Source organism: Erythranthe guttata, chromosome 8 (genome assembly GCF_056151865.1).
Source record: "Erythranthe guttata isolate IM_541 chromosome 8, IM_541, whole genome shotgun sequence".
NCBI lineage: Eukaryota > Viridiplantae > Streptophyta > Magnoliopsida > Lamiales > Phrymaceae > Erythranthe > Erythranthe guttata.
Genome location: NC_142540.1, coordinates 19,005,429 through 19,032,006, shown reverse-complemented (window position 1 = coordinate 19,032,006; position 26,578 = coordinate 19,005,429). Strand labels below are relative to the sequence as shown.

General features: G+C 33.8%; 4 protein-coding genes and 1 non-coding gene across 5 annotated transcripts; 2 read left to right on the top strand and 3 right to left on the bottom strand.

Annotated features, from left to right (window-relative positions):
• Positions 1-302: 302 nt before the first annotated feature.
• On the top strand, positions 303-8,580 carry EMB2729 (Alpha amylase family protein). Its single transcript, XM_012986312.2, has 22 exons — positions 303-770; positions 949-1,020; positions 1,375-1,439; positions 1,834-2,514; positions 3,197-3,369; positions 3,502-3,591; positions 4,144-4,219; positions 4,480-4,587; positions 5,001-5,091; positions 5,241-5,342; positions 5,748-5,850; positions 6,273-6,410; positions 6,523-6,594; positions 6,693-6,782; positions 7,005-7,082; positions 7,166-7,273; positions 7,368-7,457; positions 7,548-7,652; positions 7,753-7,838; positions 7,913-7,967; positions 8,164-8,209; positions 8,311-8,580. The coding sequence occupies exons 1-21, from the start codon at positions 454-456 to the stop codon at positions 8,194-8,196; spliced, it is 2,733 nt and encodes a 910-aa protein (XP_012841766.2). The 5' UTR covers positions 303-453; the 3' UTR covers positions 8,197-8,209; positions 8,311-8,580.
• Positions 8,581-8,899: 319 nt separating this feature from the next.
• TRNAT-UGU (transfer RNA threonine (anticodon UGU)) lies at positions 8,900-8,971 on the bottom strand. The gene has a single exon. It is a non-coding gene; the product is annotated as a tRNA-Thr (tRNA).
• A 655-nt stretch (positions 8,972-9,626) lies between these two features.
• Positions 9,627-14,476, top strand: LOC105962043 (uncharacterized). Its single transcript, XM_012986313.2, has 9 exons — positions 9,627-10,273; positions 11,135-11,206; positions 11,885-11,974; positions 12,896-12,938; positions 13,055-13,161; positions 13,259-13,354; positions 13,550-13,740; positions 13,831-13,900; positions 14,152-14,476. Exons 1-9 carry the CDS (start codon positions 10,103-10,105, stop codon positions 14,251-14,253), a joined length of 942 nt encoding a protein of 313 aa, XP_012841767.1. The 5' UTR covers positions 9,627-10,102; the 3' UTR covers positions 14,254-14,476.
• Positions 14,477-17,473: 2,997 nt separating this feature from the next.
• Positions 17,474-18,382, bottom strand: LOC105961865 (uncharacterized). The gene has a single exon (XM_012986128.2). It carries the CDS (start codon positions 18,288-18,290, stop codon positions 17,742-17,744), a length of 549 nt encoding a protein of 182 aa, XP_012841582.1. The 5' UTR covers positions 18,291-18,382; the 3' UTR covers positions 17,474-17,741.
• Positions 18,383-22,545: 4,163 nt separating this feature from the next.
• Positions 22,546-25,454, bottom strand: LOC105961943 (Acid phosphatase/vanadium-dependent haloperoxidase-related protein). The gene is made up of 5 exons (XM_012986203.2): positions 25,066-25,454; positions 23,881-24,037; positions 23,364-23,414; positions 23,015-23,107; positions 22,546-22,831 (listed from the first exon to the last, which is right to left on the bottom strand). The coding sequence occupies exons 1-5, from the start codon at positions 25,182-25,184 to the stop codon at positions 22,772-22,774; spliced, it is 480 nt and encodes a 159-aa protein (XP_012841657.2). The 5' UTR covers positions 25,185-25,454; the 3' UTR covers positions 22,546-22,771.
• Positions 25,455-26,578: the final 1,124 nt, after the last annotated feature.

Sequence of the window (26,578 nt, the reverse complement as noted above, 5' to 3'; positions counted from 1 at the left end):
TAAAATAAAATATCTGAAATTGTGTAAATTTTATTCCTTGAAATAAAAAAAAATCCGTGAAAAGTTGCACTGAAATGGGTTGGTGTAAGACATAAACAAACCTCAGGTTTTTTTGGTAATTACGGATAGATAGGGGTGTTTTTCATTATTTAACCTAAGTTTAGGGGGGTTTTCGTAATTTTCTATTTCTCTATATTCATAATTTTTACAATTACGGAGGTCTAACTGTAATTATACCCAATTTCAGGGGATGAAAGTATAATTTATCCTTATATCAATAAATAGAAACTCTACCCCTCAATAAATAAATAAACTTTATATATATATTTCGTTTAATACAGATAAATGTTTGAAAGAGGGTTTAACTAAACCCCAAGCTTGATTTCACCTTCTTCTCTGGTTTCCCTCTTATCCCCAAAACTCGGAGCTCGCAGTTAAAAACGACGTCGTAGCATGATTTCTCTCACGCACTCGCTTCAAATTTCCAGTTTCCCGATAAAATCCCCAATTTCAAATACAAATTGCGCCGCCCACCGCAGCGGCGGCCGAGTTTTCCTCCGCCGCACCAACGGCAACAAGTGTAGATACAAAGGCAAATGCTTCGCCGCCGAGCAGCCGCAATCGCAGCCGGAAGTTTCCCAACAGAAATCCAGGCGGCCGCGTAAGAAGACACCGGAAATTGATAAAAAAAAAATTGCCGTCGACCCCGTGGGGTTCCTCACCAAACACGAAATCAACAATAAAGCCTTCAACCATTTTCTTCGTGAGAGGTAATCCATTGAATTTTGTGAGTGTACTGATTTTTGATACAGTAAGTTAGTTTTGTAGACTGAGTGATTGGAGTATGTGAATGTACTGAATTTTGATGCAAGCTGGTTGGTAATTTATAATTTTATAATTTTATTATTTTATTATTTTAATTGTGTTGGATGCAATTTTTGTTGGCAGGTATAAAGCATTGAAGGATTTGAAGGAAGAACTTTCGAATCGCCACTATGAAGTTCAGGACCTGGCTTCTGGGTTAGTAGTCTGTGTTTGTTTTAACTTCAACACTCTGTTGTCAGTTTCCTTGGTTTGGTTTAATATATTAGATGTTGCATGCTTTCACTTAATTGAATTGCTATTAAGATAACAAAATCATGTTTAAGTTTTCGAAATTTCTCATTATGATAAAAAAAGTTGCATCCATAAATGGCTCAGAATTCAAATAGCCTCAAGGCATCTGGCATGTATGGTGGTACGATCGAGGTTTATTTTTCGAAGGTTTATTTAAAAAATAACAAGAAAATGAATGTTTGAGATATGAACATACACTACCGGTTATGAGTCATATTTGGTATGCGTTTTTATTCTGATGTTCTTATTGCCTTTTAGGTACGAAATACTGGGTATGCATCGGAATGTGCAGCACCGTGTGGATTTCATGGACTGGGCTCCAGGTTAGTGAACTTTTGCTTGTCAGAGAATATTAGCTAGTATAATAATATTGACTATTAGAATTTATTTCTTGCTTTTGCAATGGAAGAAATCTTAAACTTTTGCTCGTCACACCTATTAGCTAGTATCCTGTTGACTGTTAAAATTTATTGCTTGCTCTTTACAAGCGAAGACAGCTTAAAAGAATTTAATAATATTGCTCGATTGCTTCTGCATATGCATGTCAGATCTATTGCTTGCTTTTTACAAGCGAAGAAAGCTTAAACTATATCAAAAATAATGCTCGATTTATTCTCTCTGCATGCATGACAGATAACATGATGTTTGAGAATGAACTCATTTAATGGTTTATTAGAATAGTAAATGATTAACCGAAGAAATTACTTCTGGAGGCAGGTGCTCGATATTGTGCTCTGGTGGGGGATTTTAATCGCTGGTCACCTACCGAAAATTCTGCAAGGGAGGGTAATTTAGGGCACGATGATTACGGATACTGGTTTATAATTCTGGAAGATAAACTAAGGGAAGGAGAAGAGCCAGATCAAGTGTACTTCCAACAGTACAATTACGTAGACGAATACGACAAAGGCGACAGCGGTGTCACAGTCGAGGAAATTTTCAAGAAAGCGAACGACGAGTACTGGGAGCCAGGCGAAGACCGATTTACCAAATCGCCCTACGAGCTGGCATCCAAATTGTACGAGCAGATATTCGGGCCAAACGGGCCCCAGACGGAAGAGGAAATGGAAGAGATATTAGATCCACAGACGAGATACAATGAGTGGAGAGAGAAGCACAAAGATGATCCGCCGAGCAATTTACCGCCTTGTGATGTGATTATTGATGATGGAACGGAAGATGAGGAATTCGATGTTGTGACTGATCCTGCTTGGAAGGCTAAATTCAAGGCGAAGCAGGCGCCTATTGCTTATTGGTTGGAGACTCGTAAAGGAAGGAAAGCGTGGCTGGAAAAGTATTTACCTGGAATCCCGCATGGAAGTAAGTACAGGGTTTACTTCAATACTCCGATGGGGCCTTTAGAGCGAGTTCCTGCTTGGGCTACTTACGTAATTCCAGGTCAGAAAAAGTTGTATTATTAACCATTTTTATATGCAAGCTCAGGATAATAGATGTTCTCTTGGAGAATGCTATAATAATACTCTTTATCCCCACCAATGGTAGCAGCTGTAAAAATTCGTTGATCAACTTTCTTTTCTCAAGTTTATGTACGGATATGGGTGGAAATCGGACGGATCATATTGGAATTAGCCGTTTTTTTTAAAAAAACCTATTTTATTTTCGGGCTTCCATTCCAAAAAAAATCGGAAATCGAAATTTTGGAAATTGGAATGAAAAAAAATTATTCCAAAATCAGAAATTTTCGGATCGGAATCGGCGGAATCGGCGGAATTCGGAATTTTTCATTTTTTTTTCTGTGACATAATATAAAATACATAATAATATTGATATTAATATATTATAAGTGTAATTTTCGGAAAAAAATTGGAATATTCAGAAATATTTTTGAAAATTAAAATTGTAATCTAAAATATATGCGAATTTCGTTCAGAAAAAAAGGAAAAATAGGAAATTAGAACTTTCAAAATTCAGAATGAATATTTTTGTTCCAAAATTGGAAATATTTGAATCGGAATCGGCGGCATGCGTTCTGTTCCAATTTCGACTCCTATGTACAGATTTGATTTCTGCTATGATTCTGTACTATTTCACTGGCTGAACTTTGGTCTCCGTTATTCAGAAGCCGATGGCAATCAATCATTTGCTGTTCACTGGGAACCAACTCCTGAAATTGCCCACAAATGGAGACATAAGCATCCACCAAAGCCGAAATCTCTGCGAATATACGAATGTCATGTTGGGATAAGTGGAATGGATCCTAGAATTGCTACTTTCAACGAGTTCACTGACAATGTAATCTACTGGTTTATGTGTGTGTGCGTGTGTGTGTGTGTGTGTGTGTGTGTGTGTGTGTGTGTGTGTGTGTATTATATCATCTATCATTGATTAGTATGTGATTTTCCTTATCTTTCCCTGCCGATTTAGGTCCTAGCACATGTAAAGAAAGCAGGATACAATGCAATCCAATTGTTTGGAGTTGTTGAGCACAGGGACTATTTCACTGCTGGTTATAGAGTAAGTGAAATTTTAAAGGGTTTCTGAAGTCTACAAACATTGCTAAATCCAATAGGTTTATTTACCTGATGATTGATGTAATTTCTACTATGGGATCTTTAATTCAGATTTCTTTATGCTATTATTTCTTTTGCTACTCGACTTCTCTGATAAACAAAATTGAAGAGAGGGCAAACTGGAGTTAGCAGAGAATAAACTGAGAACTATGTTAAATATTTGAAATGCACTACACCAAAGAATGCTGCTACACTATTGGTTAAATTCTTCAATTATATTAAAAATCAGTGGAGCATCTTCTTTTTCCCTGCAAGTATGCTAAATTAGTGCAGTAATCAAAGATTTGAGATCATTTCAGTTGCTTCTTTATTAAGGTTTATTTACATATATTGACAACCACTTTGTGTTTGAAATTCGTCACCTCTCCCAAATAACATTGTTTACCTTTACTATCATCTTTTACGATTTGAATTATGTTTCCGCACTATGTTAATTTTTTTCCTTTATATATGTTTTTTTTGAATTGTGCCTTCACTAAACAAGCATCTTCTGCAGGTGACGAATTTCTTTGCTGTTAGCAGCCGTTTCGGTACACCTGAAGACTTCAAGCGATTGGTGGATGAAGCACATGGTTATTTTTAATTTCATCAAATAGTAGCAATTTCAACCATTTATACTTATGGAGCTAATATATTATCTAAAAACTAACATCTATGAACTATGATATGAAGTTGATGAGCTTTAACTAAGATTATTTTGGAGCTTAAACTGATTTTGTAAAATAATTGCTATTTTTGAAACTAGTTAAGGATGGCTATAAGGTTCTCTCACAACTTTTGAGACGGATTATATTAAGGTATTTTTTCTTAAAATTCTATGTATCATGTGCAGGACTTGGGTTGCTTGTCTTCTTAGATATTGTACATTCTTATGCTGCACCTGACGAAATGGTTGGCTTATCATCTTTTGATGGATTGAATGATTGCTACTTCCATTCTGGTAACTTTTTGAGTACATTGTTCCTTTTTGGTTAGTTCAGGCATTAATTCATTAATTTTTTTTCTTTATAACAAGAAAAAAATGCAACTGCCTAGAAGGTATTATGGCGTGAGAAGTTCTAATCGATTATATGATTGTTATTGATTCTAATATAATTAACGTAGAGATTGACTTCAGAATTTATTTGATGTAACTGCATCCGCAGAGAAGGTGGATTGATTTTGTGTCTGTCCCAAAAAGTTATAACAAAGAAAATAGAACATCTTTTGCTATGTTCTTTTTCCTGATATCAACAGTAGTTAGTTGCAAGTAAAGAAACCAGAATAAAATGATTCAGTAGGCTTTATCAATTTACTATAATGCCTGTTAACTGATTCCGTTTGTAATATTTTCCAATTATGCATGATTTTCAGGTAAAAGAGGCCAACACAAATTTTGGGGCACGCGAATGTTCAAATATGAGGATCATGAAGTGTTGCATTTCCTTCTTTCAAATTTGAATTGGTATTTGTCTAGCAACTTTATCCTTCTTTTAACGTTTAGTTGCTTCTTACGGGTTTCATATTCCTTAAATTTATGTTATGTTATCTAATGTTCAACGCTAAATCTCGTAATCATCATTTTTTTTTTCTTCCTAATTTCACATTTTCCAGGTGGATAACGGAGTACCAGGTTGATGGCTTCTATTTTCATTCTCTTCCATCAATGATGTATACACACAACGGATTTGCTACTTTTACCGGTGATGTAGAGGAGTAAGACTTCTGAGTATTTACAAAATGCCTTTTGGAGTGTATTTTTCATTTGCTGATGGTAGGGGTGGAAATCGGACGGATTTGATCGAAATTAACACTTTCAGAAAAAATCCATTTTTTTTTCTGAAATGAAAAAACTAATTCCTATTCTGTTCCCAACCAAAATTGGAATTACGGAAACTAATATGTATATTCCAACCCCGTTAAAAAAAAAAATCGGAAACCGGAACTTTCGGAATTCAGAATGAAAAATATTATTCCAAAATTGGAAATATTCGAAACAGAATCATCGGAATTTAAAAATTCCATTCCAATTCCACCCCCAGCTGATGGTGATTGTCTTGAAGTGCATTTTACTGTCTCTTAGGAACTTTTTTCATGTCATTAAAACTTTGTCCATTTCAGGTACTGTAATCAATATGTCGACAGGGATGCTATGCTGTATCTCATATTCGCAAATGAGATGTTGCATTTTCTTCATCCTAATATAATCACAATCGCTGAAGATGTAAGAAATTATTTCCAGTTCCTTTCCTATTTAACTCTGGATATATAAATTATAATATTTATTTTAGGTAGGCTGGGCATGCATTTGATTACATGTTTTTTAGTACGGAGACATGTTTTTTTCTCTTGACTAGAACGCAGCCAGTGACTAGAACTGAAATTTTACGAAATTTAATTTGGAGGAACTCACAGAAAACAAAACAATTAATGTAATTATTTATAAACTTTAATTGAAATAGCATAAATTGAAATATAGTATGTCTATAAAAGTATCATTATTGAAAACATGCAATTGCACTTGCTCTCACAATCTTTTGAAAAACCTCTATATATGTTTTCGTATGTGTGTATATATGTATATGTATTATATATTTTGTCTTCATTAGATGGATTCAAGTATTTATATCCTATAATCTCTTTTAGGCCACACTTTATCCAGGACTTTGCGAACCAACTTCTCAAGGTGGATTGGGATTTGATTACTATGCTAATATCTCTGCATCAGAGTTGTGGTTGTCGTTCCTTGAGAATGTTCCGGAACATGAGTGGAGCATGAGTAAGGTCTGTTTAATACATCATAATTTTTTTATTTCCTTTGTCCACATTTGAACATATCCATCCGTATGTTAGCTCGCATGAAATATTTTTTAATTAATTCTTGATTAATTTTTAGCTTGTGAGCACATTGGTTGGAAACAAATACAGTGCTGCTAAGATGCTTCTGTATGCTGAAAATCACAACCAGGTGATTTAATACCATCTCTCTTTATAATTTAAAAAAAAAAACCTTTATTTGTTTATAATTGATGGTTTAAACTGTAAAGTATATTTCTTGTTCACTAGTCCATTTCAGGGGGGCGGTCATTTGCGGAAATACTCTTTGGTTCGGCTAAAACCGACGAGGCTTTGCTTAGAGGTTGTTCATTGCATAAGGTAAATTGATCTGATTTCTAGCCATTTATCATATAATCTCTACCTTCAAATTGTTACATAAGGTTAAAAACAACAATTAATAATTTCAAAGAGTTTTTAATACTGCACGTGTACTTTCGTACTTTTTTTTGGCATGAGCTATAAGTTTTGGTCTATGCTTTGCAACAAATCCATTTTGTGCCACATGGACAAATTTTCAAGCCTAATTTGCCCATTTTACAGATGATCAGATTAATCACATTTACAATTGGTGGTCCAGCATACCTCAATTTCATGGGGAATGAATTTGGGCACCCAAAGGTGAAACTCCGTTTTAAACTGGGGAATTTAATTAATTAATTCGCATTTCAGAATATTTTAATGGTTTTTCTTCTTTGTCCCAGAAAGTGGAGTTCCCAATGTCAAGCAACAAATTTTCCTATTCACTTGCTAATCGCAAATGGGATCTTTTGGAGGACAGTTTTCACAAGAAATTGTTCACTTTCGACAATGTGAGTTGAAAACTTAGTAATTTATAGTATCGATTAATTCATGATTCTAATTTGCCTTCAATCAAATTTTAATTCCAAAATATTTAATTTTCAGGATATGATGAAACTGGATATAGATGGAAAAATAATGCAAAGAGGTTCAGGAGGCATTCCCAATGTTCACCATGTTAAAGATAAAGAAATGGTATAATAAATTATATTTATCCATTATCCATTATATCAATTTTAATTATTTTTTATATTGTATTATTATCTGTAACTTCTTATGGACCAGGTGATATCTTATTTACGAGGTCCTTTTGTATTTGTCTTCAACTTCCATCCCACCAATTCGTATGAAAGATACAGTCTAGGTGTTGAAGAAGCTGGAGAGTACCAAGTAAGTGATGTTAGACTGCTAGTTGTGTATTTACTCATCGTTTTATATATATACCTTTTGGAAATAAGCATTAAAAATAATTCGGACATAATTGCAATAGATTGTGCTGAATACCGATGAAGAAATTTACGGTGGTCAAGGATTAATTTCTCAGGACCAATATACTCAGAGAACCATTAGCAGAAGGTGAGTTTCGTAGTGTTCTATAGCTTAAAACGTATACTTAATTTAATTTAATTAATTTTTTTTCTTTTTTGAAGAACCGATGGTATGAGAGTTTGCCTGGAAGTACCACTCCCAAGTAGAACGGCTCAGGTTAGTTCTTATGAAATATTATTACTCGTTTCAACTTCTTAGCATTGTAAAGGGTCGGAATATTTGTTTGTTTTTTCTGTATGATTCGACTGTTACGATAAAAAAAAATCACATTGAAATACAAACGAACACATTACTTTTCAAATTCTTCACCAAAATACCCCTTTTCCGAACATTTTTTTTCTTTCTTGTACAGGTCTACAAGTTAACTCGGATTCGTAGAGCATAACTCAAACAAGAAGGTAATAAATAGTCCCTGCAAACTCATCCGATTATCATCAGATTAAATACAGCTTCTTAATTATCCCGTTTATCCGTACATTCTGTCTGTTTTCTTTGACAGTATAAAATCTGCGGTCATTCACACTAGCCACTACATCAAGAACTCTACTGTAAATATGGAGTTTTACTATTTCCAGAGTTGAGCTAAAAATGCGTAGGGCCTGTGTTTATTTATATACACATGGAATTATGATGAGTAGTAAGTATAGTCATAATATAGAAGAGTTCCATCTAACTAGTATCCAAATCCAAGTTTTGCATTTGGGTCTTGTTGTATTTTAATGATGGATCTTGAATGTATACATGGTTAGCTGATGCCGTCAACAATAAATTGACTCGAATCACCTCAAGATAATTCTCGAATCTGCAATGAATATTCGAGAATCAAAACAATCATTCAATTGGGAGAAAAGAGGTGTTTTTTGTGTAACCCTCCGATGCGTAAGCCAGTCCAAGTTCGAGAAAAAAAAATGGAGATTAATAATCTCTTGAAAATGTTAGAAAGATATTATGTTATAAAAATGATTAATTTAATTATGGGCCTGAAATTTCAAAATAAATTAATAAAAATATCATTTACATAACAAAAAATCAATATTGAAATTGGTGATATTATTTTTTGATAGGAAAAAATAAAAATTGTTTACAAATGCCCTCACGCAGGATCGAACTGCGGACCTTCAGTTTACAAGACTGACGCTCTACCACTGAGCTATAAGGGCAATTCACGTCGATGGTTATATCCTTAATTATATATTAAATTATTGGATCAATTGATATCGAGGTTGTAAAGATAAAGATAGCACAATATAAGTTTCTTAAATAAAAATAAAATACAAAATGAATATGATATAAAATATATTTTACCATGAAATATCACGAAAAAAGGTTTATTATTATAATCAATTAATCAACATTTTTCCCCGTGCGATGCACGAGATAGCATTTTAAATGACAATGATGATTAGTTTAACACATGATAATAACATTTATAGTAAAATTTAGTAGTGATATCGGTAACAACATCAACATTTATACAATTTTAATAATATAAACTCGTTAAAAAACCATAAAAAATTAATTTCTATAATATGAAATTGATCATTAAATAAATGAAGTAAATTTCTTTTAGAGAAAATATGATGGAAAATAAGAGATATAATAATAATAATAATAATAATAATAATAATAATAATAATAATAATAATAATAATAATAATAATAATAATAATAATGTGGTGGATCATGATTGTGCTGGTTGAGATTTTGATGTTAAAGTAATTACTAATTAGAAAAAAAAAAGGCTGCAAATTAGGAGATAAAAAATTATATATACATATAAATTAATTCATTTTTACAAATATCCCATTAGGGTTTTTTTTTTTTTTTTTTTTTTTTTTTATATATGCATAAGATTATGTAGGGTTACTAAAAGAAAACGAAAAAAAAAGAAAAACTCTAGGGCTTTTAGAAGGGGTGAGTTTTTGATCCAGTCAGCTTATTAGGATAGAGTCGCAATAAATAAAACCAACAAAAAAAAAAAAAAAAAAAAAAAAGGGCTTGCAAAGCTTTCATTTTCTCAACGAAGCTCTCATTTTTCATCTAATACCTCGATCGGCCCCGTATTCGCAGCGGCAGCGCGTGAGGATCACCGAGCCAACGAGAATCTCTCTACAAGTGTCGCACGGCCAAACGCGCATGGGCGGCACGTGTTGCCCAACCTTCCAACACCTCCTCAATTCTACCGTCAGCAGACCTCAAACTTGAGACTTAAATTTCAGAGAAAAAAAAAAGGAAAGCAAAGCAAAACCACCGATTGAATTATTTAGTGAGAGAAACAAAAAAAAAAAAAAATGGCAAACCTACCTCCGCCGCTGAACTTGAAAGCCGCCCCCTTTGAGGCGAGCAGCAGCTCCGCCGCTGCCGCGGCCAACAAGGACTGGAGAATGCAACCGGCTGAGCAGCTTCTTCTCGATCTCTACAATCCAGATCTGCGCGAAAGCGCACTGCTGGAGCTCTCAAAGGTTTTGTGTTATTTTTCCGTTAAATTAATTTTTATTTATTTTGGTTGATTTTTTTTTTTAATAGGATTTTTCGTGCAGAAACCTTACCTTTGGGGAATGATTTTTCAGTAAATTTTATATGTTTATTGAGTTCTATTAATATACTCGAATTAATTGATTTTCAACCGATTCGATTGGTAAGAACAGTGGATTTTTTTATGTATTTGAGTTTATAATAGATATGATATTATTTTAATTAAAATTGCACTCTATAAGTAACTAAATTATTAACTCATCAATTAATTATTCTCTTCATGTAATTGATTTTTATGGCCTCAGGTTTATATGTGGTTGTAGTTTTTGGTGATTCCAATGGATTTTGCTTGATCATCTTTCACTGAACTGAAACTTAGTGCGAAAATCACTTGAGCATTTCCCGAGCGTGTGTGAGCGCTGTTTGTTCTATGCTATATATGGACAAGTTCACCGGGTATATATATTGTCATACACATGTATTAATGTAACTACACGTTTTACGCACATCCACATGTATGTGTGTGTGATTGTGTGCAGATCTACGATGAAGATATACTACACCGATTGTAGCATAGATAAGTCCGTGTGAGCGCTCACACAACAACCAACCAAAAAAAGGCTTATATATTATCTGAACTGCGTGTGCAACTTTCATGTTTTGCTTTCAAATTCCCTGTCTTTCCTCTAATATGGTTCTTTAGTAACAAAGTTGTGTCGTCCAATTGGCTTTTAAGTCTTGTTCTTTTTCCGTTTGTTTGGCGAAGCTGATTCTTGCTTAGATAATCTTTTTATTCAACTGTTAATTCTTGTATATCTTATCGACTTTCTTGTTTTACATTCTAATAGAAGAGAGAAATGTTTCAAGATTTGGCTCCATGGATGTGGAATTCCTTTGGTATAGTTGCTGCTCTTCTCCAGGTTTGTCTTATAACATTTAGCCTGTAAACGATCTTCCAACTTCTCTTTGTGGCCTATGCGTTGAATTCATGATGACTTCAGTTTATAATGTTCTTGATCGCTTGTCAATTTTGAAAATTCTGGGCCCGAACTATGTTTTTTATCTTATTTTCTAGATGATGCTTTAAATATTTGGTAGTTTCATCCCAGAATCGAGAAAAGGTTTTGATAACAATGCTAATTGCATCACCTCTACTTTGCCATATATATGGTTCATGTTTTCTTATGCATTAGTGAACCTGGAAAATTATCGTGGGCGTTGCTGAAAGTACTTGGTGTGAGACTTCGTTGTGGATTTGTAGTTTATGATGTCCAATATCTCTAACAATCACTAACGTATATACATATTTCTATATTGCGACTGGGGGATACATTGCAACTTAATTTGATATCTGAGATGAAAAATTCATGCAGAAATCCACAGCTAACATTTCTCAGTTTACGGATAGGTAGATTGCAGGAAATAATATTTTCTGTGATTTTCTTTTCCGCGAATTAAATTATATAGGACAGGGTGGGTTGGTAAATAAGCTGTTTTTCTCCTCAGGTTTACTATTTCTTGATCTTTGGCTTCTTCTTCCTGTCAGGAGTTTGTGTTTTTGACTGATACTGCATTTGTTTTCTTCTGAACTCCTGCAGGAAATAGTCTCTGTTTACCCAGTTTTATCACCACCAAACCTCACCTCTCCACAGTCAAACCGAGTTTGCAATGCACTTGCTCTACTTCAGGTACTATCATTATGTTTTTTTAAATTTCCTCAGAATTTCTTTGTCATGTATCTGGTGGTGGTTTGGTAATTCTTGGGTTTAGTATAGGTATTTTAGTTACTGCGTTAGGAAGTTGTTGCCCAAAACGCAAGAATATTTGAAGATCATTTTTTTTCTTGACATGATTTGTTAACATGTCCTGACATATGTATAATATTTTTGTCATTAAGAAGAATATTTTCCCACAACACGAATGTTCGTCATATCCTCGTTGTCCTCGACTCTAGTGTGTCTACAGTCTCTAAGGTGTATGTCTTCTCGTGTATCCAACCCTTCACTCAATCTACATCATTGTCTGCATTTCCTAGAAATCTTATTTGGAAAAATTAGCAACTTCCAGAACTACACAAAAAGTAAGTGTAATAAATATCTTATCAGTGTATTACTTTACTAATAGAGCCAGATCGATTTTGCCAAGAGGTTAAGTCAAATTGGTGAGTGACAAACCAAACCTCTGTGCTTTATGAACCATAGAGGAGTTACTAGTTAGTATGGAGTTGTCGGCCTGGACTTAATATTATTCTGTGATGTTTTATATGGAAAGAAGAATCACTCGAGTATTAAGAAACTAAGAACTCGATGGTGTTATGTGGAGATTTGTTTTCTGTTTTACAGATTTTTTTTTCTTCACGAAATCATATGAATGCACGTTCTTGACGATTGGGAAAGAAATCCCTTCCTGGGATTTGTATATTGTTACCTTATCGAGCCAAATGTACATTTGTCATTGTATACCAAAGACTGGTTGAGTACATTCTATAATGATACTCTGCAACGATTCGGTGACAGTAATAAGTGATTCCTTTTTCATACGACCTTATCTAAATTATTAAATTATGTTTCTCTCTGTCTTGTACTAACATGGTTTTCATTTTCTTGCAGTGTGTGGCCTCACATTCGGAAACGAGAGGGTTGTTCCTCAAAGGTAATTAATTATCTTATCATGTGTAGTATCAAACGTCAATAAAATCCGTCCCCTTCTTTAAAATTGCTGCTGGTAACCTAAATACGACTTTTACATATGATGTTTCCTTATTACAGCCCACATTCCGCTGTACCTGTATCCTTTCCTTAACACAACCAGCAAATCAAGACCCTTTGAGTATTTGAGGCTTACGAGTTTAGGCGTCATAGGTGCTTTGGTCAAGGTATTCCTTGTCTGCCCAATTTTATTTCATTTGTCTTCATTACATCCTTAGATTACACAAAAAATTACGCAGACTTGTGCATTCATTCGATTTGCAGGTTGATGATACTGAAGTTATCAATTTCCTTCTGTCTACTGAGATCATTCCGCTGTGCTTGCGCACAATGGAGATGGGAAGCGAATTGTCCAAAACAGTTGAGTTTTCTTCTAAGCCTTTTAAAAAAAAAATCATTTTAATTATATTAGCATAAATGAATATCTATCTCGTTGGTAGTTGGTTCTTTTTTCGGTTGTGACAGCCCTTTATGATTAAGGAATGTTTATTTATATTGGCTAAATTATTGCGGGTTTTATTTACTAGTGGAGTCGATAATGTCTTCTATTGACAGGTGGCAACATTCATTGTTCAGAAGATTTTGCTGGATGACGTGGGCTTAGAATACGTGTGCAACACAGCGGAGCGATTCTTTGCTGTGGGCAGAGTTCTAGGAACTATGGTTGCTGCACTTGCTGAACAGCCTTCTTCACGGCTGTTAAAGCACATTATCAGATGCTACCTTCGATTGTCTGATAATCCTAGGTTCGTGAGCTTTGTCCAAAATTCCGATTTATGCAGTTATATTAGACAATTAACCAAATCACTTCGTTTTTTTTTTCTTCCCCGTTACAGAGCTGCCGATGCCCTGAGAAATGCTCTGCCTGATACATTCCGTGATGCAACTTTTATTAGCTGCCTTCGTGTAAGTTCTAATCAATATACTATCATAATAAAAAATAAGGGTAAATTACGACTACCACCTCGAGTGGTAGTAGTCTATATTTGTATCTCCGTCTAATTTCATAATAATAAATTAAACAACAATAGGTGAAATCGCAAGTCATGCATACCTACGGGATGTTTGTAACTCGTAATTCACCCGAAAAGTAATGTCTACATCCTGAGTTGACTCGGCACATTTTTTTACGGATTGCTATTTTTTGTTCCTTTCAGGAAGATCCGACGGCGAGGAGGTGGTTGCAGCAGTTGCTTCACAACGTGCAAGGGGCTCGTGTCGCAATGCAAGGAGTTGGATTCGATCATATGATGCTCTGATTAAACTGTCAAGGGCATAATAGGCTTTTTGCTTGTTCCATCTCTCTTGTGTTGTACTATTGTAGATGTATTTATAGCATCACACCTAAAGTTTTATTTTGGCAACTGAGTCCTGTTTTGCTGCTGCTGTTGTACTATTGTAGATGACTTTTTAGTAGCTTCAAAAACCTAAGTTTGTACTAGAAAAACAAAAAATTAATTGCAATTTGTCTTCCTGCATTTATCCGAATTGCTAGTAAAACTTCGTCGTGTTATAAATATTAGCGAAAACCCCTTTATGTAACGCATTTTTTTAGCGCACAACCCCTAAAGAGTTGGTTTTTAGGGGGTCGTTTGCTAAAAAAAAATTGAATCATAGGGTGGGGAGAATTCGCTAATAAAATAACAAGGGGTGTTTAGCAATTAGAGAAAAAACAGGGGTGTTGAATGCAATAAACCCCTTTTGAGCTACGTATTCCTGTGAAAGATCACTTCTTTACCTGTAAGTATTGATTCGAAAAACTTATAATCTATTTGTAAAAACTTTTGCAAATGCCACCTTAGTGAATGTATTGATCTTTATACGAAATATTGAAAACGTATATAAAAAATAAAAGACAATCGCTTCTACTTAAAGTCTATATGAAGATTGAGTCGATCAAAGAGAGTGAGACATGTATATCGAAAATCCACGTCATTATCATAGAATATATATTTTCCAACTGGTTTTTTTTTTTAATGTTTTAAAGGATGAACTTTATATATAGTGGTGGGTCAAATAAAAATTCGAAAATGAGCTGTATATAACTATAAATATTGGTATCAAATTGCACTTTTTAGAGGGAATATAGTTCTATTTGATTGGGCATGTATCAACTTTAGGATGAAGGTGAACAAAATAAATAAATAAATAAAAAGATCTTATTTATATGGGTAAATTACAAACACCCCCTGAGGTATGGTCAAATTACAAAAACACCCCTCTTGTTTGGATAATTACAACCACCCCCTAAGCTTTTCAAATTTAGTGGAATCTTCGAGATTATATGAAATATTATCACTTTTGTACCCATTTTATACCATTCAAACTCTACATTATGAAGTAAGATGATCATAATATGTGATTTTTAGCTTGTGTATATCAGTTTGTAGTGCATCGGAAACTGCATTTTTACACAAAACGAATACAAACTAGAGCACATTACACGGAATCTAGATGATTATATTGAATTTGGCACAATAAGGGTGGAGGTGTAAGAAAAAAATCATAGTTGAGGGGGGTATATGTAATTATCCAAACAAGAGGGGTTTTTTGTAATTTGACCATACCTCAGGGGGTGTTTGTAATTTACCCTATTTATATTTATTCATCATTCTTTTTGTTTTATTTTTCTGTCTTTTGTTGTCACTAGTAACCCCACAGACTAAGTTCCTTTTTAACTGCTAATTAATTTTGATTATTGTTTTTGTCCCACTGCTGGATATTTATTTTAGCTACCAACTATTATCCTAATCCATATTAATTATTTTTAAGAATGATATTGTGACAGGTTACAAATTTACTTCCTCCGTTTCTAAATTTTAAGTGCCGTTTAAACTTTCGATACACGTAGTAAGAAAGTTAATATATATATATATATATATATATATATATAATAATAGTAGTGAAAATATAAAACAAAAATAATTACTAAAATGTTTGGGAGAATTCATGAAAAAATATTAGAGTTATAAGGGCATAACTAAAAAAGGAATAATTAATTTCATAATTTAGAATTGAAATTCTAAAGTGATATATAATCGAATGGAGTAATTCCCAAATCTATAAACACACGACATGAATGCATGTGCTGTGGGATTACGAAATCGTAGATTTACACATAGTAATACACATAGAACAATATATCTCTTTTTAGTTTTTTCTTCTATTCTTTTTCCTTAAAATTTTAAATTCAATTACAAATAGGGAAAGTATGGGGACTCGATTACATTGCGGAAAATTAGATGCTACACTTGGTTATTTACATTGGCTGTATTTGAATTGTAGATATACACATAATCACACACCCATATATATGTGTGTTTAATGGGTACATAGTTACTTAATCAAATTTACGATCAAAATATACATAATATAAATAACCCAATGTATCATTTAACTCCATAATGATAACGACTATGTATCAATTCTCTTTGTATTGGTTAATTGACATATATATATCTTATAGGGTTTTTTGCAAAAATCACTCCTGTGTAATCTCGAATTGCTAAAAAAGACTTCGTGTTAAAACAATTAACAAATACCCCCCTATAAAAATTAGTCAAAGGCAATAAGGCCCTTGAGAGCTGACCGTGCACTTCACTCGCTATGAATGCGAGTGGGAGCTCGTTTTTTGACACAAAAATACCAAAATGAAACCAGAAATTTCATAAGTACCAAAATGAAGTTTTTAAAATTTTCAATTAAGTCCTTTATATTTACAATTAAGCTATCTTCTTAAACTTTAAGAGCATCCCTCCAGTTTTCACCATGGTTTTTTCCATCATCAACCAAACCCAAATTTGAGCATGAAGTTCATTTCTATTCCAAATCCAAGAAAACAAAAGGGAAGAAAACGCCTCAAATATTTCAGCACATCCCTGCCCAAACAAAAAAAAAAATACGAAAACCCTTCATAGCACTTTCTTCCAATTTTCTTTCAATTTGTGAAACCCAATTCTATCCCGAGGAAGAAGAAGAATGTCAAACTCGAAGAATCATTTTCACAGTTACTCCGCGAAACTCAAAGCCGACTCTCCGATTCCACCACGCCAGCCCCTGCCTTTGAATGCCACCACCGCTACTATAGCTTTTGAATCAACAATTTCCGTCCACATAAAATTGCCGTTGCAGCATTTTTTTCTTTCGATCTTAAAAAAAAAAACAAAAAAATAATCCCCACCCACCATTGTCATCAACCATTCTCCTTTTCCTAGCCGTGCAATGAAGGGGAGAGAAGTTGATTTGCTCTGTTTTTTGTGATATTCTTTTTGTTCATTTTGTTTTGTTTAAACCGAAAATTACTAAAAACTTATTAGGGGTACTTTAGTCATTGCATACAAGTCAACCATCAATTTTGAAGCAAGGTGCGGTGTGCTTCGTAAAACACAACATAAGGGGGTCCTTGCTAATATTTTTAACACGAGGACTTTTTTGACAATTTGAAATTACACAGGGGGTTATGTGCAATTAGCTCATATCTTATAAGCACAATATGAAACTTAAATTAATTTAATTTAATTACACGAGACAACCTTATAATATATAAAACTTATTACAGCTACCCTATAATTAATCCTATATATATCTAGTGCCTCATAAACTAGGCTCATAATTAATTATTTACCATAAAATAAAATAAAAATTAAAAAAAAAAAAGATAATATTTAATAATAAAATTAAGGCTGATTAATTAATTAATTAATATAATATAATAATATCTGCACTGCGTCTGCATCGATCTGCATGGTTAATTAAAAGCTTGATGAGAGAGACGACCATGGAGTTTCTTCCAGGACTCCTCTCTCTGCATCTTCAACTGCTTATAAAAATCCCCTATAAAATTCTCTGCTTTCTGAAACAATTCCTGCCCGCTCATCAATTCCCCCCCGTCAACTTCTTCTTCCGCCGGAATATCTTCTCCGATGAAGAATATGCTCGGAGTTGACGGAGATTTCTTCATCTCCACCGCCGCTGCTCCGGCGACAATCTTCTCCGGCGAACACTTCAGAGCCGGTTTGTTATAATATTCAGCAGAACTGTGATAACTGGCGGCGTTAACGTTGCTGCTAACGGAATATTCCTTATGGGTGACGGAATCTTGGTTTTTGGTGTGGGAATGGAGGAAGAAGGAGAGAAGGCCGGATTCAGCTCCGACGAGGATAACGAGAAAATTGAAGATGAAGTAGAGATATTTAAACCTTATTGATGTTGATAAGAGTGGCGCTACTATTAGTAGAGAAGCTATTGTGATAAGCTTCAAAAGCTTCATATGCTCTGATTTTTGCAGCTTTTCCATAAGTTGGTGTTGTTGTTAAGCTATAAGCTATAAGCTAATTGTGGAGGATGGGTTTTTTTTTTCTAGAGAGAGATTTGTTTGAGGGGAGAGGGGATATATATATGCACTTATATAATGAATGGGAGTGAGTTGTGGTTATGGGGGTGTTCGAGGATCAGATCGTAATTAGCACTCTCGGAAAATAAAAGTTTTTTTCTTTTTTTTTTTTTTTTCCGGGTAATAAAATGAGTTGTTGGTTTAGTTATGGATATTTTCTTTAGAAATAAGAATTGGAGGTCGGAATTTTGGAATTCGAATGGTGATTAAAACTTGTTTCCATATTTGAAATTAGAAATTTTTTAACAGAATTTGGAAATTCTATTTTTTATTCACGTTTAGTAATAATAATAATAATAATAATAATAATAATAATAATAATAATAATAATAATAATAATTTAAATGTATTTCATGGATTTTGTTTTGGTTTTTCAGTATTATTTCTAAAAACTAGAACATAGTTTCATAATATTCCGATTCCAATAATTACTAAATAAAAAATAAATTAAAAAAAAAAACACTCAAAATATTATTCGAAAACCATTAATTTCAAGATCAAAAGATGCAGATACAAAAAAATCCGGTTGGAGTTTTTCTTTTTCCCCTTTTTTTGGGGGTGGGTGTGGGGTGGTAATGGGGCATGGGGGAGTTAAGTATAAATGTATAATTACTTTAAAAAGTAATTTTTTTAAATTATAAAAACTTCCTTAATTACTTTTAAAGGTGCAAATTAGCAAATTAGATTAAATATCAAGTGTTATCCTTTTATAGCTAAGCCCTTTCCATTATTTTACTTTTTTGAACAATAAGCTTTTCAGTTATTACACAGTCACTACATATATATATGATTTGAAGGTTAACAAAAATATTATATACCTTTTGGTTTAATCTCAATTTGCACCCTTGAAATATAGGTTTTTGACATTTTACATCTTTAAAAAAAATTAATTGCACTTAGCATTCTAAAAAAATAGTAAATCATGTATAATGCACCACGGATGAATTTTTAAAGTTTATGAAGGTAATTTAATATTTTTAGTGGTATTTTTAGGACCCTGATATTTTTTAAATATTTTGTTTTTTGCAATTTGAGTTATGTACACTCGAATAAAATAAAATAAAAAATCAATAAAAATTGAAACTACCCTTCTTAAGTTTTAAAAATTCAATTTAGAGTACACATTGTCAATGACTTATTGTGTTTCGATAGGGTGCAAAATGCTACTAATTTTTTCAAGGGCGTGAAATGCCAAAACACTATATTTAAAGGTGCAAAGCGCGACTAAAAGCCTATACCTCTCGGCATGCATTTGTGAATACATTTAGCATTAAAAATAAAATATTTTCCATATGGTTATGGTATTTATTTACTAGAATAAGAATTACAGTTTCATTTATTTCAACCTTCTATTAACTTAATGTAACATAATTTGATTTATTTATTTTTAAAAATTTTATTTTTGGGATAACTTACAACAACCTCTGAGATATGGTCAATTTGCGAAAAAAACTTCTCTTGTTTGTATAATTACATCTACCCCCTCAACTATGATTTTTTTTTACACATTCACCCTTATGGTGTCAAATTCAACGTAATCATCTAGTTTCGTGGAATATGCTCTAGTATGTACTCATTTTGTGTAGAAATACAGTTTCTGATGCACCACAATCTGATATATATACAAGCTAAAAAATACATGTTATGATCATCCTGCTTCAAAATATGGAGTTCGAATGAGCTAAAATGGGTACAAAAGTGATAATATTTCATATAATCTCGAATATTCCGCTAAATTTGAAACTACAAGGGTGGACGACGTCTAAGAAGATTTATAGTTGAAGAATAATTGTAATTACCCAAACAGGAGGGGTTTTTTGTAATTTGATCATACCTCAGGGGTGGTTGTAATTTACCCTTATTTTTTAGAAAAAAGAAAATGCTGTTGCGATTCAGTTCAATCTATGTAAGATACCAATACGGCAAGAATAATTAGATAGGTGTATTTTAATCTGAAAATTAAAGGACTTTTGTTTTTTTAAGGTTATACCATCACCACATGATAGTTATTATTATTAATTTATAATAATTAAAATAAAATATAAAAGCTTCAAAATTCAGATTTCAGTTTCTACCAATTAAAATTTGTGGCACAAATATAATTTAGTTCTTGCCAGATTTCCACCCTAACTAAACTACTCTCACAAATGAGAGTGTTGGGGAATTATCATCATCCACATATTTAATCATTTTTAGAATTTTAAATTAAAAATAAAATATATTTTATTTAATATTGTACAATTTTTTAGAGTTTAATGACTTGAATTTTGATATAGATGTCGGGTTTATTTGATGCTGAACCCAGTGTAACAGATCGGGTGATTATTGACCATTGATCAGCACGTAATCACACACACAACTACGTGTATGTGTGCTAAGTTGGTGGTTAAATGCGTAAATATTTATTCCATAACTTAGTATTGGTTGATAATATAATTATAATTATAATTAATATACGGTTAAGCCTCCATAAACTAATACAATTGATACTACCAAAAATTTATTAATTTAGCTGAATATTAGATTACCGAATTAATAGTTTAGCACGTTGTCACTGAATCCGGACCAAGAAAAACCTATTATTTTAACAAAATTATTAATTTATCAAGATTCTAGTGTATATGAGTTTCTTCTATGGATTGGACACAATTACTAAGTCATTGTTTCTGGGATTTTTTTCTTTTTTTTTCAAAATCGATCATTTTTCATTTTTTTCAATTGTATACTTCTGATAAAACCGTCATTCGTCATGACATGAAACAAATTCGAACCGCGTCTTAGGTTATATTATCGTTCAATCGTGTTTAAATAATTTACAATTTCTCGTTCCAAATTACAAAAAAAAAAACCAATCAGAATCGGACACATCCCCGAATCCCGATCCCAAATACCAAACCCTAAATCAAAAATAAATCTTGTAGATATTTAAGAGTTGACCCACATAACCAGTAAACATGCTAAAAGAGGGAAAGATATATTTGAATTTCTTTTTTTTTTTTTTTTTTTTTTTTTTTTGAGAAATATATTTGAATTTCAATTGGCGGATGAAAAGATAAGGTCGGTCAACAAAAAGCGCATTATTCGTCTTTACCGATTTTACGGAATTATGCTTTTATGTTCGTACTAATCCTTTCGGGCTTATTAGATAGGGCCCTATTAATGGGCCCGATAATATATGGGCTTAACTTTTTTCCCACAAATAGCCCGACATGGTAGGCAAATTTGGATTATTATTAGTAAATTACAATTATTTAATCCTACAAAAAGATTAGTTCAAAAAAGTTAAAACATAGGTGTTGTGTTAGTTCTAATCATAGGTCTAAAGCTCCAATTTATTTCAGTTCTTTGCGTACAGTTCTGTGCAGTTTCTTCTGTGATAAGCAGATTGAAAGCTGTAAAATTAGTTAAGACAAAAATTGAAAATTTGAATTGTAGATCTGTCTTGGAAGGTACATGTCAGATATATGATCCTGAATTAGTAAAAAAAATTTGGAATAACTAAAAAAAATTAAGAACAAAAATGAAAGCCTATAAATTATGCAATTTTAAAAAGTTTAAACTTGTAATAAAGGTGATAATCTATCTATGCCATGTTGAATGTGTGATAGCTTAGTTTATCCATAATGTTTGGTTGAATCTTTTATTGGAGATTGACTACTCTAGTGTACTATATAGCATCTATAATATAGACTATATAGTATGTCTTCTTAAAAGAAAATGGAGAGACAAATTAGTCAATGGCTATTTTAGTTAACTAATTAGGATTAATAAAACTATCAAAAAGAAGAAAAGTTAGGATTAATTCAAAAGATTGGTTACTTTATATTTCATTGCTAAGCAATTAATTGATAGTGTAATAAATATATATATAAATATTGTTCATATAATAATTTAGGACACCTTAGGCTCACGCGCTGACTTATTGACTTTGACTTACTTTCGTACGGATTCTTGTTCATTTTTTAACACAAGGGCTTTTTTGGCAATTAGATATTACAGAGGGGGAAACTATGAAATTGGGAATATATTGTATTAGTCGTATCTTGGGGTGCACGGCGCAAGTTGGTCTTTTATCGGTCCAACTGTGACGAGTTAGCTGTACGGTTCGATATATTAGAATGTTGATTGCCCAAAACAAAATTAATTAAGGCGCAGAATATTGGAGAAAAAAACAAAAATGTTTTTTCCGACCGAGTACAATCGATTTCAAATGAATTAACTTAAAATCCCAACAATATCAGTTGTAATCGAAAGCAGCTATAAACAAAATCAAACCTTCATTGGTGATTCTTCATGCTTTAATTTTTTTCTTTTTTTTTCCTAATTCCTTTTTCTCGGAAGAGTGTAGGCTATTCCGCTGCATCCATCGGAAAGTGAGAAATTCTTCAAGTGGAACTTCTCAAGAGAAACGCCACCACACATCCGAACAAAGCTCCAGCAGTAACCTGGAGTTAAAACAGTGGAGCAAACCATCACTTTTCGGCACAAAAGGCGACTATAATACTGTACATATACTTTTTTTTCTTCTTTTCAATTATCTTGCCGTATTTGAGGTTTAAAGTTGAGAATTCAAGATAAAATCTAATATTAAACCACATTATCTAATTAATTCACAAGAATGATCGTACCTGAAGTGGGGTGTGACCAAGTGAATCTCGAAGAGGTCTGACATTGGCAACGGGATGCTCGGGAGGCAATTCGCACACAATTTGATTTAACAACTGCAATAAAATTGAAATGATGTATAACGTTGCAGGAAAAAGTAAATAAGTTTCAGCACTGAAAAAGTGAATATATTAACATGAAGTGGTATATGCAGCCGTAAGGCAACATCATAAAGTGGTATTTCTCGTATATGATATATCTCATCTCCCTGACGTCACGAATCAAAGTACTAAAACTAATTGATCTAAATGAACAATACCTAAAATGAATCAATTAGAAAAAATGTTCGTTACCAGAATAAAAAGTTCTCACCTCAGCTTGTCGACCAGCATGAAGTCTGATGCCAGTAGCATCGTACATTACCTGTGATAAATTAAATTTATTAGCAATGACACAAATTAGTAAGAATATTAAACATTTTTTTTTTTACCCAAGATGTAATAATATTGCCTGCTTGAAGTAATATTAAATGACTAATAGGGGCCGTAATAGGAGTCGAGATCATAATACAGTTGAGCACATGTAATGCATTAAAATCTTCTACTTAGACATCAGAGAAACAAACTTCCAGCAATTGAAAATAGTTTTATAAGAAAGTGGCAATCACAAGTCCAAGAAAGCAACTGCAGTTACAAACCAGACTATGATTGTTCGATTATCCAAGTCATAATAGCATTGAAAAACTAGAATAACATAGTTAAAAATTAACGAGATACGATATTCTTCTTTATGTTGTTTCCCCTTTTTCTCGATATGAAGCATGAAATACTGCATAGGCATGCAACCAATCCTAAGAGGATGGAGAAAACCTGGTTTAGAAAGTACGTACAACGCAAGCCAAGACAACTGCGATAGCAAATGATGCTGCACCCACTCCCTCTTGCAAGCCAATTGCAGTTGCGAGAGCCGTTACAGTTGCTGAATGTGATGACGGCATTCCACCTGAACTGAGCATTCTTCTAGAATCCCATTTTTTATCCTTCAACCTGCATGTCTAAAGGGACATATTGAAAAATCAAGCAAGAAATAGCTTGACACAAGACAATAAATTGTCCACAACACAGGTCGGAACGATTAACTGATTGACATTACAAAGTGACCGAGCAACGAAACCCATCATAAAAATCGTGACCGAGCAACGAAACCCATCATAAAAATCATAAATTACAAGAAAAAGTATGTGCCAGAATGGTCAATATTGGAGTAGCTTTTCAAGAACCACCAGACTTAAGAAGGTAAAAAAATACAATATTGGCGTAGATTTTCAAGCAATTTGCATTAGACATAAGAAAGTATATGAGTGAGTTGCGAAAAATATTGAAGTGTGACAATATAACTGGATTTTTCCCTAATAGGTAAAAAGAACCTTCACTATATGACAACGAAAAACAAAGAAGAACGGGTGGATTTTCCAAGACATTCTTCTTGAAAGTCACATGGATGTACAATTGTACATTATGTCACAAATAACTCCATTATGCTTAACAATGTATACTGACCATTACCAAGGATGCTAATTTATGACAAGCAATTGTTCCCGGCAAAACGATAAACAAGTTCAAATTTAAGATTCAGAGAATTTATCAGTGAGAAAAATAAAAATCGGAAAAACATTGCCCCGTGTCTGTAAGCAATTTCATAGTTTAAATGCTAATGTAAGATTGATATAAAATCATTTCTGAGTTATAATTTGTCTGTAAGCAATTTCATAGTTTAAATGCTAATGTAATATTGATATAAAATCATTTCTGAGTTATAACATTATTGTATTGTAACACCGACATTCATAATGTTTTCAACAAAATCTAAACTTTTGTAGCAATTTAATTAAAAATTGTCCGCCCCCAAAATCATTGCAATTTCAACAAAAAAAGGAATAAGAGGCTATGATTAAGTGAACACACAGATAATTGAATCAATGTGAGAGCGGGTAGAATTATTTAACCTAATCGAGAATACTAATACACACATAATTTAAAACAGCAACAAAACAAGCGAGAGAGAAAGAAAGTACCAAGTGGTGAAAGGCTTGAGGAACTGCGCGATAGCGCAAGCGAGCAAGGCGGAGATGAGAGGCAGGTTCGCCGGCGCAATTGAAGAACGGAGACTCGCCGCAGCATCAGCGTCCGTCATCACCACGCTCCTGGATTGGAATTCTACGTATCCGCAAATTGAGGAAAACGGAAACGATTATGCACGGCGTGATTTTTTCACAGACGGCAACGGCAGCGGCGGCGGCGGCGGTCGATCGGGAATCGGTAAATTTTTTGATTGGGGGGAGAATTTGGGGGAAGGTGAGTCACACGCGGACGCGGGCAGCCAGTTGGATTAGTGCTACTTGCTTGACGTGGAGTAATAATTACTACATTATCTATCGGCGGTTGAGCAAATTGACCAGTCAACGGTTACTTTTAGTATGTTTTAAAAATAAATAAAACAATTTCTTTTATTTAATTTTGCTAAAAACGTTTTTTAAAAGTTGCACGAGTTTATTTATTTATCCAAATATTATTAAATTAAGGTCTAACATCTTGTAATCTGTAAACATATATGATATGGCTAATTGGCCCAACCCAATGGGCCTATAAATTATTTACCTACTGGGCCACGAGCCCAATATCGAAGACCACTATCACCGAGGCCCAATCACCTTCAAGCAAGGTTTGGGCCCGACAATCTCAACTAAGCTATAAATACACATTTGAACTCATTCCATAAGGTACGTCCGATTAACTGAGCAATACTATCAACTGTATTCTCTGGACTATTCCTATGATCTGCACGTCTGACTTGAGCGTCGGAGGGGTTTCCGCCGGATCAACCCCCGGCTTAGTTCGTGTGTTCTATGATCGCAGGTACCTCGGGATCATCAAGTTGTCAAGCTACTGATCCGCTTTGCTCTCCCAGTTCATTTTCTACACTACCCCAGGTGATCTAAATAATTAGCATCATCATTTTGGCGCCGTCTGTGGGAACGATGCAAACTAGATCACGTAGCCAACAAGATCCTCCTGAGGCGTCAGCTCGGATAAAAAATAACACAGCTAATTAAGATCCTCCTGAGGCGTCAGCTCGGAGAGAAAATGACACAGCTAATCAAGATCCTCCTGAGACGTCAGCTCGGAGAAAAAATAACACAGCTAATCAAGATCCTCTCGAGGCGTCAGCTCGGAGAGAAAATGACACAGCTAATCAAAATCCTCCTGAGGCGTCAGCTCGGAGAGAAAATGACACAGCTAATAACCTCCCAGTCCGTGGAGGATCTGGCATGCCACCTCCTCCACGTGCCGCAGAGCCACCTCCTCCACGTGCCGTGGAGCCACTTCCTCCACGTGCCGCGGAGCCAGCTCCTCCACGTGCTGCAGATTCACTTCGCGAGGTTCAGGTGATCCCCCTTCAGGACCCACCACTCGCCGATCCACCACTCCCTGCTCCTCGAATGGTTCAAATAACCGAGGATGCGCTTCAACGCATGATAGCAGAAGCTTCAACTCGCGCTGCCACATAATCCGTGTCCCAATATATCG